We start from the raw sequence: 12,138 nt of genomic DNA, 5'->3' as shown, positions 1-12,138 counted from the left end.
CAGCCGGGGAGCTGGGAGCCTCTCCCGGGCCGGGTTCCCAGGACTCACAGCTGCATCCTCCCCGGGGGGCCGCAGCTGGCCCCGCCGCACCCCCCGCTGGCGGCCAGGAGGCCCCTGCGTGCCCCGAGGGCTCCTTCCCACGAAACCCAGGCTGGACCTGGGAGCCCCCTGGTGGGGTCTCCACTGCCTCAAACCCCACCCCAAGAATTTACCTGTGACCCAGAAACCTTTACCTACCAACCTGGGTCAGATTCAGCCCATCTGGGGGGGCGGGACAAAAATCTGCATTTTTCAAGGGGCTCCCGGGTGATTCTGATGGAACGTGTTCCCCGGGGCTGTACTTTAAGAAACATGCTTCTGCCCACATTCCTGTTACCCAGATGGGTAAACTGAGTCCCACAGGGAGGGAGGGGCCTGCCCGGGGCCACACGGTTGGTCTGTTTCTTTCTGGCTCTCTGTCTCCTTCTCTCTTCCCCCCGGGTCTCTCCCTGTTTTCGACTCTGCGTCTCCTTCCGGTCCTTTCTCGGGCAGGGGCCCCTCCGGCCGCGCCCCCCACGCCCCCCGCATCCGGCCCCTGCGGCGATTCCGGAGGAATCCCCCGAGCCTCTTGGCCCCGCCCCCTGCGGGGGTGACTGCTCCCATTGGTCTGTTTGTACGTGGCTCGCGCTGCCATTGGCTGAGCCCGCGCCCTCGGTCCGCCCCCCGCGTCCGGCCCCTCTCAGGTTCTCTCCGCGCGGGCGGGGTCGGAGGGGCGTGGCCGAGGGGATGGGCGGGGCGACGGGTGGGCGGGGCCGCGCTTCCCGCCCCGCCCCGCCCGCCCAGTCCCCGGCGCGAGTCCCCGGCCGCCGCAAAGACCCCTCGGAGGCGGCGGGACAGAGCCCCGACGATCGGACCGACGGACGGGCCCCGGGGAGCAGGTGAGCGAGCGGCCCCCCAGCTCGGCGCATCTCGGGGCCACGTGGCCGCCCTCTGTCTCTCCGCCTCCCCAGGCCCTGCTCCCCCACTCTGTCTGTGCTCCTGCCTCAGTTTCCCTGTCTGTCACCCTGTCGCTCTCTTGCTGTGCGGGTTTGGGGGAGGCCGAGGGGGTCAGAACTGCGCCGCGCTGGCGTGGGGCTGTGCTCTGGGGCCACCCCCCCGCCCATGGGGACGCTGATGGACTCTGCCCCTTTCCCAGCGCGGGGTGCCAGGGCCGGATTCCAGACTCGGAGGGCATTCCAGGCGGCGGGCGGCCCGGCCACAGGCGCCGAGGTGGGCGTGAGTGTGGCTTCTGGCCGGGCCCAGCGGCCGGCGGAGCCAGGGCCAGGCCCACCCGGACTGGCCACCTGGGCGCTCCGCCGTGGCCTGAGGGCTTGGCCTCAGTTTTGCCAGCTGTGAACTGGGCGCGCCGCCGCCCAGGTAATTGGCGGGTTGTCTGACCTAGATCTGCAGGCGTCACCGCCTCCCATCCTGGGGGGCCCTCCTGGAGGAGGGGCAGCCCCCGCTGTAAACAGGCCTCCGAGGTTACTTCCGGGCATTTCTGAGCCCAGCTGGCGGAGGTGAGTGCCCTGGGGGGAGCCCCCCCGCAGCGGAGTGAGGGCAGTTTAGCCCAGTGGTTGGGGAGTCCAGACCTTGAAATCCGACAAACATGGGTTCCTGCTCTGCCGCTTGCCGTGGTTCCTTGAACAAGGGATTCGATTCTCCGAGCCCCAGCTTCCTGTCTGTAAAATGGGGGGCAGGGGGGGTGACATATCTCCTTGGGGGTCAGGGCTGCTTCCAGGATTAAATGCAGGCTTGTGGGCCTGCCTGTCTCCTTCTGGCCCTCCCCTCCTCCCTCCCTCCCCCTCGCTCACTCTGCTCCAGCCACACGGGCCTCCACGTTCCTCCAACACGCCTGGCCCTGCCTCAGGGCCTTTGCACGGGCTGTTCCCTCTACGCCTGGCCAGGTCCACAGGCGCCAATTTTAAAACATAACAAATTGCCGAGATAGGCCGGGCCAAGGAGTGCGAGGCTAGGGCTGGGCGGCTGGGAGAGGCGGAGGAGGGGCCGGCCCAGGACGCTGTACCTATGGAAACCAGAACAAAGAGCTGTCGCCCAGCCACGCAAACACCTGGGCTGTGCGTCTTCCACTGGCTGGCCAGGCAGCCTGGGACGCCGGTGGTGGGTGAGTGCCGGACCCCTGGGGGTGGATGGGGGGCTGGAACCCCACTCTGAAGGGGCACAGGGGGTCCCTAAGCAAAGAGACGAGTCAGGCAGGTGCAGATTTGAGGCCCCACAGTGTCCCCTCCCGCTGAGTGGCCTTGGGTAACTCAGGTGTCCCCTTATCTGAGGCCTGGGGAGGTGACGGGCCAGTCCACGGCGGGGCCAGGAGCCTTTGGTTGCTTGGTGATTCCGTGCAGTGGGTTCAGGAGGCCTCAGTGTCCTCATCTGTCAAATGGGGCACCAGAGGGTGTCTGAGGACAGAACTCCACCTGTTGTCATGGAAACGTCCCGCCCAGAGGCAGATGCTGGATAATGACTCACTCTGGTCCCGGTTCAGCCCCAGGTGTGAGGCGGAGAGCAGGGGCCTGGAGACCCAGTGTGGGCGCCTCCCCTGGGGTCCCACCCACTTGAGCTGGTAGGTCAGTTATTCATTCAACGAACAGTTTCTGAGCACCTACTGTGAGCCAATCCAGTGCTCTCCCTCCCTTGACTCACAGACTGGGGTTGGGGGAGATGGATGTTCATCCAGAAAAATCATTACGCTTAGTTGTAATTGCATGGTGATGATGGAGGGACAGATGGATGGGAAGTTAGTTCTGATGGGGGGTCTGGGCAGGCCTCCTGAGGAGGTGACATTTGAGCTGAGGGCTGAATGACAAGAAAGAAACAGCCATGCAGAGACCTGAGGGGAAGAGCATTCCAGGCAGAGGGAACAGCCTGTGCAAAGGCCCTGGGGCAGGACCGGGCCTGGCGTGTTGGAGGAACAGCCAGGAGCCTGTGTGGCTGGAGCAGAGGGAGCGAGGGGGAGAGGGGGAGAGAGGGAGGAGGGAGGGCGAGGAGGGGATGGGGCAGGTTGTGTGGGGCCTGGTGGTGGCGGGGAGGAGGTGGGCTTCTCCCCTGACGGAGGCGGGAGCCCTGGAGGGCTGTGGGCACAGGAGGGGGACCTGACTCGGGCTCACAGGCGCCCTCTGGTGGGGGCTTCGGGGAGGACGGACTGTGTGGTCCAGGGCGGCAGCTGGGTCCAGGTGGGCTCAAGGCAGTGGGTGCCGTGATGTTGGTGGGGGACATTGTGTGGGAACAAGGACGGGGGGGTGCATTTGTCACGGCGGGCGGAGGCCTGGGGCCCCTGAGGCCACCCCCGGCCACTGCGGCCGGGGCTGAGAGAGGCGAGACGGAGCGGGTCCATCAATTATTGACGCCCGTTGTGCGGGGCATGAAGAATTCATGTGGGGCGGGCTGCCTCGTCCCAGCTCACGGGAGCCCCTTGCTGTATTTTCCGGAATTTCACCATTTAATAATTTTGTCATTATTCAAAATGACACACTATGAATTTACAGTTAACACATGATATTTAAGAGAAAGGTATAGATGATTATTGGGCCCTGAAGAGGGGTGAGGCCCTGACACAGCCACACCGTGGATGGACCCTGAACACACGATGCTCAGTGAGAGAACCAGACACAGAGGGACACACGGTGTGTGATCCCCTTGATGTGAAATGTCCAGAACAGGCACATCCACAGAAACTGGGTTCGTGGTTGTCAGGGGCTGGGGAGGGGATGGGGTTTCCTTTGGGGTGATGGAATGTTCTGGAATTAGTGGTGACGGTTATTCAGTGCTGTGAATATATAAACACCGCTGAACTGTCCACTTTAAAAGGGTGAATTCTATGGTATGTGAATCATATTTTGAGAAAACTAAAAAAAGCAAAGGTAAAAAATAGTCAAAAATCCTAACTTTCTCATAATTTTACTCCATTTTACTACCACCTCTGCTCTTGAGGTTATTTTCCCCTGGTGTAGCTATTTGGTGGAAATGATCAGCATCTCTTCCCAACTCCGCATTGGCTGATGGCAACCTGGAAGCTTGAAATTGACCATGGGGGGAGAATTTACATCACGGAAAGTGGCAAATACCGCAAATCAGGGCTTGATTTGTTGTTCCGGTGATTGTCTAGACCAGAGATTGGCACTTTTTCCATGAAGGGCCAGAGAGTAAATTTTTTGGGCTCGGCAAAGCCACACAGTCTCCGTTGCATCCCTTCCTCACTGCCATAGACTGTATGTAAATGAGTGGGCGTGGCCATGTGCCAATAAAACTTTATTTACAAAAGCAAGCAGCGGGCCACCGTCTGCCCACCCCTGGCGTAACTTAAGAAAATGTCAATAATGAAAATTACGCGTAAAAGTGCCGCATGTCCGTGGCTGTTTCCTCGTGAAGAGCGCAGAAGCGTTAGATTCTCCCACTATTTGAAAACTGCTAGCTGATTCTGGAAAGAAATTGCTCCCATCACTCATGAAGGAATGAGCGAAGTTCTAATTCTCCTCGTTCCACGTTAGTCTTCCTTGTTAACGCAAAGGAGGACATTAAATGACGTCCGTGTCACAACCGCACCCGCGTGTCAGTCGAAACAGTAGGCTGCCGACACGAGTTTGACACAACTCGCCGAGAACATTCCGTGGGAATCAGTTGGCGACGTGGAATTTACAATAGAGGCCTGTGTCGTTGATAACGCCTGTAAGGTGTGTGGTCCACATCCTTTACGCCAGGAACAGTGATGATAAACCTGTGCCTGTACATCTATGGGGACAGTTTTTTCCGGCAAGGTGGCGGTTAAGAATTTTCCAGCACGTGTCGAGTGGGACACGGCCTTCACAGAATACCCGAGGGGCAGCGAGGACCCTGGAAGTGGGATGTCTTGCCCCGTGGGGTCCCCGCATCACCCCCACGTCCAGTGGGGGCTGCAGACCCCACCAGGAGTAGGACAGACCCGTTTCCTGCCTTCATGGCCCCATGTTGGGTGCGGGAAGCATAAATCATAAATCAACAGGCCGATCCAATGAATTGTGGAAAATAAACGGGTGAGCTTGAGAAGACGGGGGTGATGTCAAGGAAAGCGTCTCTGAGCAGGGGGACCTTTACGCTGAGAAGGCCCCCCAGTCCCATGGCAGAGGGCACAGCATGTGCAAAGGCCCTGAGGCTGCCATGTTGCAGGGACAACGAGGAGATCGTGGGCTGGAGACAAATGAGCGACGGGGAGACAGGAATGCCCCTCGGCCTCTGCCTCTGCAGGTAAAGGATGCTGTCCTGCCGAGAGCAACCCTGAGGCTCGAGGTCGGGGGGCAGAATGTGGGGGGCAGGGCAGGAGTCGACAGAGCCAGGGACTCAGCGCCTGGACGCCCATTTCACAGATGGGAAAGCTGCCCCTGGGTCGTGGGGCTTGTCTGGGGTCCCAGCAGGGAGGCCTCAGGGCTGTGGGAGGACAGAGGCCTCCTCGCTGTTCCTCTAACACGCCAGGCACAGTCCTGCCCCAGGGCCTTTGCACCAGCCATTCCCCACGCCTGGCTCCCCTTTGTCCCAGACCTTGCCTTCCAGTCCCAGCTCTGGGGGCTCCACCTCAGAGAGGCCTTCCTGACCATCCGGCCAAGGTCACCTGCTGTCCCTCCCCGCCCCCCGGGCCCTTATCTCTCCCTGAAATTATCCTGTTTATTTCTGTGTCCGCTGGTTTCTGGCGTCTCCTCCTTCCAGCGGGGGCGACAACACCTCTCAGGGGCTTGTTCTGGAATTTTGGAGGGCTTTCCTTTCGCTTGTGATAATAACAGGATGTTCTGGCAGCTGAGGGGGCAGGGACCAGGGACACCAGCCCTCCAGCCACGCTTGGGGCAGCCCCCCGGCCCCCACGACTTCCTCTGTCCCGCCAGAACAATAAACCCACGAGCGGGGTTTTTTTGCCCTGTTTTAATATTCCGTGAACATTCCCGAAATGCACCTCCTGGGTAAATCCAGGGAAGATGGGGGCTCTTTGTGGACGAGAATTTCTAGCTCCGTGTCCTTGCGATGTCCCCGGGGGACAAAGGGCAGTGGCCCTGAGCTTTTAAGGAGGGAAAATCTTTTTCATGAACACGCGTCGAGCGCCCACCGTGTGCCTGGCTGTGTGGACGTGGTTGACACGTCTGAACTGTGAATCCCTTTTCTTTCTGTTCGTGTCACAGTTTGGGCCAAATCCTGATTTAAAAAAATTTAAATTTATTTAAGGTTTTAAAAACGAGGCATAAAATATATCCAGTAAGGGGCACAGAGGCGTAAAATATAAACGCTTAATACGTGGACAGTAAGCGTCCAGCTTGGCGACATGTAATTCACATACCGTCAATTTCACCCTTCAAAAGCGTACAATTTGCCGGTGTTTGTGTTTTCACGTTGTTGTGCGATCATCTGGCTCTGTGCCTTTTTACAGTCGTGTAGACCCAGATCAGGACACAGACATGGAACATTCCAGACCCTCCCCGCTCAGTCTCCCTCCGAGGAGGACCTGTATCGCTGTCTATGAATTTTATTTTTAAACTGGCAGGTAGAGGCAGATGATGGTGTGTGTGGACTCCGTGTCAGGGACATATGGGGACACCCAGGTTAACTCGTAACGAGAAGGTGGCTGAGGTCTCGAAGACCGGGGTCCCCGGGAAGGCAGGGACGGGGTCTCTTTCGGTTGTTGCTGGATCCCCAGTGCCTGGTACACAGTTGGCGCTCCATAAATGCTTGTTGAGTGACTGAATGAGCGTTCCCACCGAGCCCCTGAAGCCTTAGCGGGCTTTTGTGGCTTGTGACCGTAGTGGGCTGTTCTGGCATTCGGTGGCAGGGACCGGGGACACTGGCTGTCCCCGGGCAGGGCTGACGTGGCCCCTCCTGGCCGGCTGCCCTTGGCCCCGGGTGAGCTGGGCGGCAGGAAGGAAGGCTGGTTATTTTGGTCCCCGGCCTGCTCCCCTGGGAGAGCTGTCATCTGCCCGTCTGGCCACTGGGATGGGGCGTTGCTGGCGGAACAATGGGACGGGGACGGGGACGGGGGGCGCGCAGCTGGGCTGGCCCAGGTGTCGCAGGCCTGGGGCTGGCCCAAGGGACTGGGAGTGGGGAGGTCAGAGGGAGGCCGCAGCTGCCCCTGCCCCGGCCCCTTTTCCTTCTGGGCTTGGGAGGGAGGTGCTGCCGGGGCCCGGGCCCTTCCAGAAGCCTGTCAGCAGGCCCAGCTCCCCTCCTGAACCACCCGCCAACCTCAGGACCTGCAGATGGGAAGGTCAAGGCCCAGAGAGGGGCAGAGCCCTGCCCCGGGGTCACACAGCATCCGAGAGGCCCTCAGGGTCCAGACACCAGGGCCGCGCCCCTGGACTCAGGGCAACGCCTTTCTCTCTCTCTCTGAGCCTCAGTTTGTTCATCTGTAAACTGGGCAGACCGGACCCAGGGCCTCGGGAGCCCCCCTCTCGATTCTGAGGTTTGCAGAGATCCTTCGCCTGGTGCATTCAACAAACACTTATGGGGCGCCCGCTGTGTACCAGGCCCGGGCTGGCCACTGGAGACGTGGTGTGAACAAAGGAGACTCAGCCCCTGCCCGCGCCATGGGGCCAGGGAGGTGGACATGGAAACTGGGGTGCTCAGGGCTGCGATGGAGGAAGCCCAGGGCGCCGTGGGGGCCGGGGGGGCACCTGGCCCAGCCTGGGGCATCTGGGAGGGCTTCCAGGAGGAGGTGACGACTTGAAGGATGAGTAGGAGTTTACGGGATGAGTAATGGGGCCAAAAGGTCCAGGTAGAGGGAACAGAATAGAATGTTCTAGAAAAACTGGTGGGAGGGTATCTGGGAGGCATAGGTACTCTTAGTGCCAAGCGGCCAGCCCGATGCTGCTGCTCTTTTTTCCAGAGAATTTCACAGAGAAGGTCGACACACTGGGGGTGCTGAGTGGTTGGAGCCTGAATGGCCAGGCCCCAGGCCGTGGGGTCCAGCCTCTTGCCCAGGGGAAGCCCACAGCCTGGGGGGCACTGGGTCGGCCACACGCTTCTGCCCCGGGACCGAGTTAGTTCTGATTTTCCCCATTTGACAGATGGGGAAACTGAGGCACGGGGCAGCTATGTTCCTCCACCAGGCGGTCAGAGCTGGGAGCAGGCCCTGAATATTGGGGTGTCACGGGGGTCAGCTCCCGGCCCTCCAGGACTCGGAGTGACTGGCAGGCGTCAGGCAGGGAAGGCGGAGGGAGGCGGGCAGGCAGAGGCGGCGGGGGCGGGCAGTCACCGAGCTGCTGTGTGGCCGTGGGGAAGTGGCTCAGCCTCTCTGAGCCTGTGTAATTTCTGCAAGACGGGCAAGCCGCCCAATACTGGCGGGAAGTGACGCACTGGGACCGGCCACGCGGGCCTGAGTCAACAGCATCCCTGCGCCGGCCCCGCTGCGGAGCCCCGGGGTCGGTGACCGGGTGGGCGCAGGAAGGCTGGTCCAGTGACCCCCGCGCCCGCCCTGACCCCTGAGGGCAGGGGAGAGGGCGGCCGAGGGTTGGGCTCCTCCCGGGGTCCGAGCTCGCACAAAGACGGCCTTGTGGGGCCCCAGGGTGAGTGGGCGCCCACGTGGCATTCCTGGCCGGCTGGCCTGGGGCCAGGGTGGGGGTGGGTCTCAGGCTCCCCGCGTTCATTCGGCAGACGTTTCTAGAGTCTCCAAGGAGACATCGGATAAGGAATGAGACCCATTACCTCCCCCGTGGCCTGGGGTCAGGCAGACCATTGAGGAAGCAAAGCCTGTGGGGGGGGGCAGAGCAGTGATGGGGGACGCCTGGGGCACTGTGTGGCCCAGAGGAGGGGCTTCGCTCTCAGTTTGGCTTTTCTGGGGTGGCTTCCTAGAGGAAGTGGTGTCCAGGCTGAGCTGAGGGATGAATCTGTGAGGGGAAGAGGCAGGGGCTTGGGGGCCAGGGCTTTGGGGGATGTATAGGAGTTCACCAAGGAAGAGGCAGGGGCTTGAATGAGGTATGGGGCTTGGTCCTGGGAGCTGCCAGAAGGTTCTCAGAAGGGAAGGGCTATGCCCAGATGTGCAGTTTAGGAAGAACTCTGGTGCTGTGGGAAGGAGGTGGTTGGACCCTCTCTCACCAAAGCGCGGGATGGGGGTGGGGAATGATGAGCTGGACCCCCTGTGATAACTCACCTTGAGCCCTTTCTCAACTCACAGCAAGGGTATGGTGGGTTTGGGGGGCTGGTGCCAGGGCCCACAAGTAGTGGGCCTCAGAAGGCCTACCCAGATTTCGCCATTAGGCATTCATTCCTTTGACTTAGCACTCTCTTTTTTTTTAAGAAACCAATCCCCTTAGGTCCCTTAGGGTCCCTTGGGGCATCATCTCTTCAGTGTGAATGCTGCTTTTCCACAAGCTTTTCCTATGCAGGTTCTTGTGCTCTGTGTTCCCCCACCTTCTCCTCTGCCCCTTCCTCCAGGAAGCCTGTGGGGCTCTCTTGACCGGCTGGGGTGCCCGCGCTACGGGCTTGTGGCTTCCCGGATCGTGTCACTTGCCACGCGTTCCTGCCCTGCTCGCGGGTCCACTCTGCCCAGCCCTGGCACGCAGTGGGTGCTCCCTAGCTGGTGTTCCGGGGGCGCTGTGTCCTTCCCGGCGCCCTGACCCGACGGGGGTCTGTCTGTCTGTCTGTCTGTCTGTCCCCGGCAGGGCCGATGGACGCCTTCAGCAGCAAGAGCCTGGCCCTGCAGGCGCAGAAGCAGCTCCTGGGCAAGGTGGCCTCGAGGGCCACGGCGGCCGCCTTCCTGGACGAGGCGAGCAGCGCGGTGCTGGACGAGCTGTACCGCGCCACCAAGGAGTTCACGCGCAGCCGCGCGGAGGCACGGAGGCTGGTGCGCGGCCTGGTGAAGGTGGCGCTGAAGGTGGCCCTGCTGCTCCGCGGCGGCGTCCTGGGCGCCGACGGGCTGGCCGCGCTGGGGCGCCTCCGCCAGCGCGCGCGCCGCCTGGCCCTGACGGCCCTGACCTTCCAGCAGGTGGCCTTCTCCTTCGACCGGCGCGTGCTGGCCGCCGGCCTGCTCGAGTGCCGCGACCTGCTGCTCCAGGCCGCCGGGCCGCACCTCACCGCCAAGTCCCGCGGCCGCATCGGCCACGTCTTCGGCCGCCTGGCCGACGGCGACTTCCTGGCCGCGCTCTACGGGCCCGCCGAGCCCTACCGCTCACACCTGGGCCGCCTCTGCGACGGCCTCTCCAGGATGCTGGACGACGGCAGCATCTGAGCCCCGCGCCCCCGGGGTCGCGTCACCCTCCTCACCCCCCCACCGTGGCCGCGCGCCCCGGACAGCTGGCCGTCCCCTTCGGGGGACGCTGACCCGTCTGAAACAGCAGATGTAAGGACCACGTCCCCTCTCTTCCCGCCTGATCTCGCGCAGGGAGTGGGATTCAGCGTGGGGACCCCCCCACCACGCGCCCCCAGAGCGCTGTCCGCCCGGGGCCACCTGTCGTGGCCGCGGTAGCCGGTGGGTGACCCGCCTGCACCCTCAAATCCCTTGATGTCTCCGAAAGCCGGGCTCCCCACTTCCTGTGTCTGGGCTTTTCGTCCTTCAGACGGGGTCACGGTGAACCGGGAGGGAGTGGGACGGGGGAGCTGTGTCCCCCAAATTCCTCTGCTGAAGTCCTAACCCCCAGCGCCTCCGAGTATGACCTCATTTGGAAATAGGGTCGTTACGCATGTCATTAGTTAAGTCGGGTCAGACTACAGGGTGGCCCTGATCCCGTGTGACCGCTGTCCTTAGAAAAAGGGGACGTTTGTGCCCAGACGCAGAGAAGGGCATATGGAGGTACAAGCAGAAACAGAAGGGGTGTGTCTACCAGCCAGGGGACCCCAAGGATGGCCGGCGACCCCCGGCAGCCCGGGGAGAGGGCAGATCGGCCCTCAGAGGGAGCCACCCCGCTGACCCCGATCTCAGACTCCAGCTCCAGAACTGGGAGCGGACGAGTGTCTGTTGTTCTGGCCGCCCGTCCGGGGTACCCTGCCCGCAGCCCCAGGACCGATCATGGGGAGCCGGCTGAGGGCTGCGGTGGGGCCGTCGCGAGGACGCCCCCATCCGGTTGGGATCGCAGCCCTGGCTCCCACGTGGGAGGGGACAGAGCGTGTGGATTCGCGATTTTTGTTGTCAGAAGGGGGCGTGGGTATAAAAGGTTGCAAAACACGGGGGCAGGTCTGGCCATGTTGGCGTCGGGAGGGTTTTCCTGGGCGCCCTCCGTGGAGGGGGATGGAGGGGAACCGTGTCCCGTGACTGTTTGGCAGAACCGGGTCTGTTGAGGGCAAAGGTTGCAGACAGGAGGCCTTCAGGCATTAGGCGAGAAGATAGCTTTGCTTGGCCCCACCTGGCGTGAGACATTTGGGGTTAGCTGCCAACATTTAAAACCGAGGAAATCGCGGGTCCCAATCTAGATCTGGAGTTTCTGCGCTGCCCGCAGGTGAAGCTGCACAGAGGCTGTCCCGTCTCTGCTTTGCCACAGTCCCCACCACTCCCTTTTGCCTCTCCCCAGCCTGCTGTGCTGGCTGCCGGGAGACGATGAGCCCGGATCCAGGGCGGCCTTGCTGTGGTCTGGTTTCTGTTTCTCTGAAAAAGCCAGAGGCTTTGGCGTGAGAGCCAGCTGTTCCCACCTCGGCCTCACCCTCTAAGGCAAACTTCTCCTCTTATCTCCGGTCAAGAGATGGCTCTGCAAACTCAAGAACGGACGTGCGTTTCAATGACCCCAGAAGCCCAGATGAAACCCTTTGCCCTCAGCCCTGCTGACCGAGTATTGTCAAGGTGCATGACGCTTTGTACTGTCCCCTGCTGGGCTGTGCAGCCCATCTTGACTCTTCATAAATTTGAGATTTCATTTTAAAAAACCAAAGAACACTACAGAACTCTTTAAATAAAAGCGCACATCTCCCATTTGCCTTATGTGGAAGTGGCGGTTAAACTGCTTGGCGTGTCTTTCTCGTGCCCTCCGGGGGTTTTTGCCTTTTAAATCGAGGTTGCATGTAAATGTCACAGGCCCGTGGCCTCGGTGACAGATTGACGGGCTCGGTTTCCACTCCGCCGGGATGACAGACGAGCGGAGTGGCGGTGCCTACTTCTGTGTGCCCCAGCAAGGGTTCCATTCAGCTCCTCGTCATGAGCAAAGATCCTGGGGCCACAGTGTGGATCTGAAAGCTAAT

The 12,138-nt window shown here is 61.3% G+C and overlaps 1 protein-coding gene across 2 annotated transcripts; it reads left to right on the top strand.

The window, feature by feature from the left end:
• The first annotated feature begins 815 nt into the window (after positions 1-815).
• On the top strand, positions 816-11,888 carry TIPE1 (TNF alpha induced protein 8 like 1). 2 transcript variants are annotated; one of them, XM_087425696.1, is made up of 2 exons: positions 816-917; positions 9,636-11,888. In XM_087425696.1, exon 2 carries the CDS (start codon positions 9,641-9,643, stop codon positions 10,199-10,201), a length of 561 nt encoding a protein of 186 aa, XP_087281822.1. In that variant the 5' UTR covers positions 816-917; positions 9,636-9,640; the 3' UTR covers positions 10,202-11,888. The 2 variants fall into 2 exon arrangements, with proteins under 2 accessions (XP_087281822.1, XP_087281823.1); XM_087425697.1 differs by lacking the exon at positions 816-917 and adding an exon at positions 927-1,535.
• Positions 11,889-12,138: the final 250 nt, after the last annotated feature.

Source organism: Ceratotherium simum, chromosome 39 (genome assembly GCF_057802395.1).
Source record: "Ceratotherium simum simum isolate JZ-2026a chromosome 39, ASM5780239v1, whole genome shotgun sequence".
In the NCBI taxonomy this organism is placed as follows: domain Eukaryota; kingdom Metazoa; phylum Chordata; class Mammalia; order Perissodactyla; family Rhinocerotidae; genus Ceratotherium; species Ceratotherium simum.
The sequence above is the reverse complement of the archived record's forward strand: the minus strand, read 5'-3'. Positions and strand labels throughout refer to the sequence as shown.

Bases quoted from the DNA above. Each gene is read 5' to 3' on its own strand.
- TIPE1 (XM_087425696.1), top strand. From the start codon at position 9,641: ATGGACGCCTTCAGCAGCAAGAGCCTGGCCCTGCAGGCGCAGAAGCAG.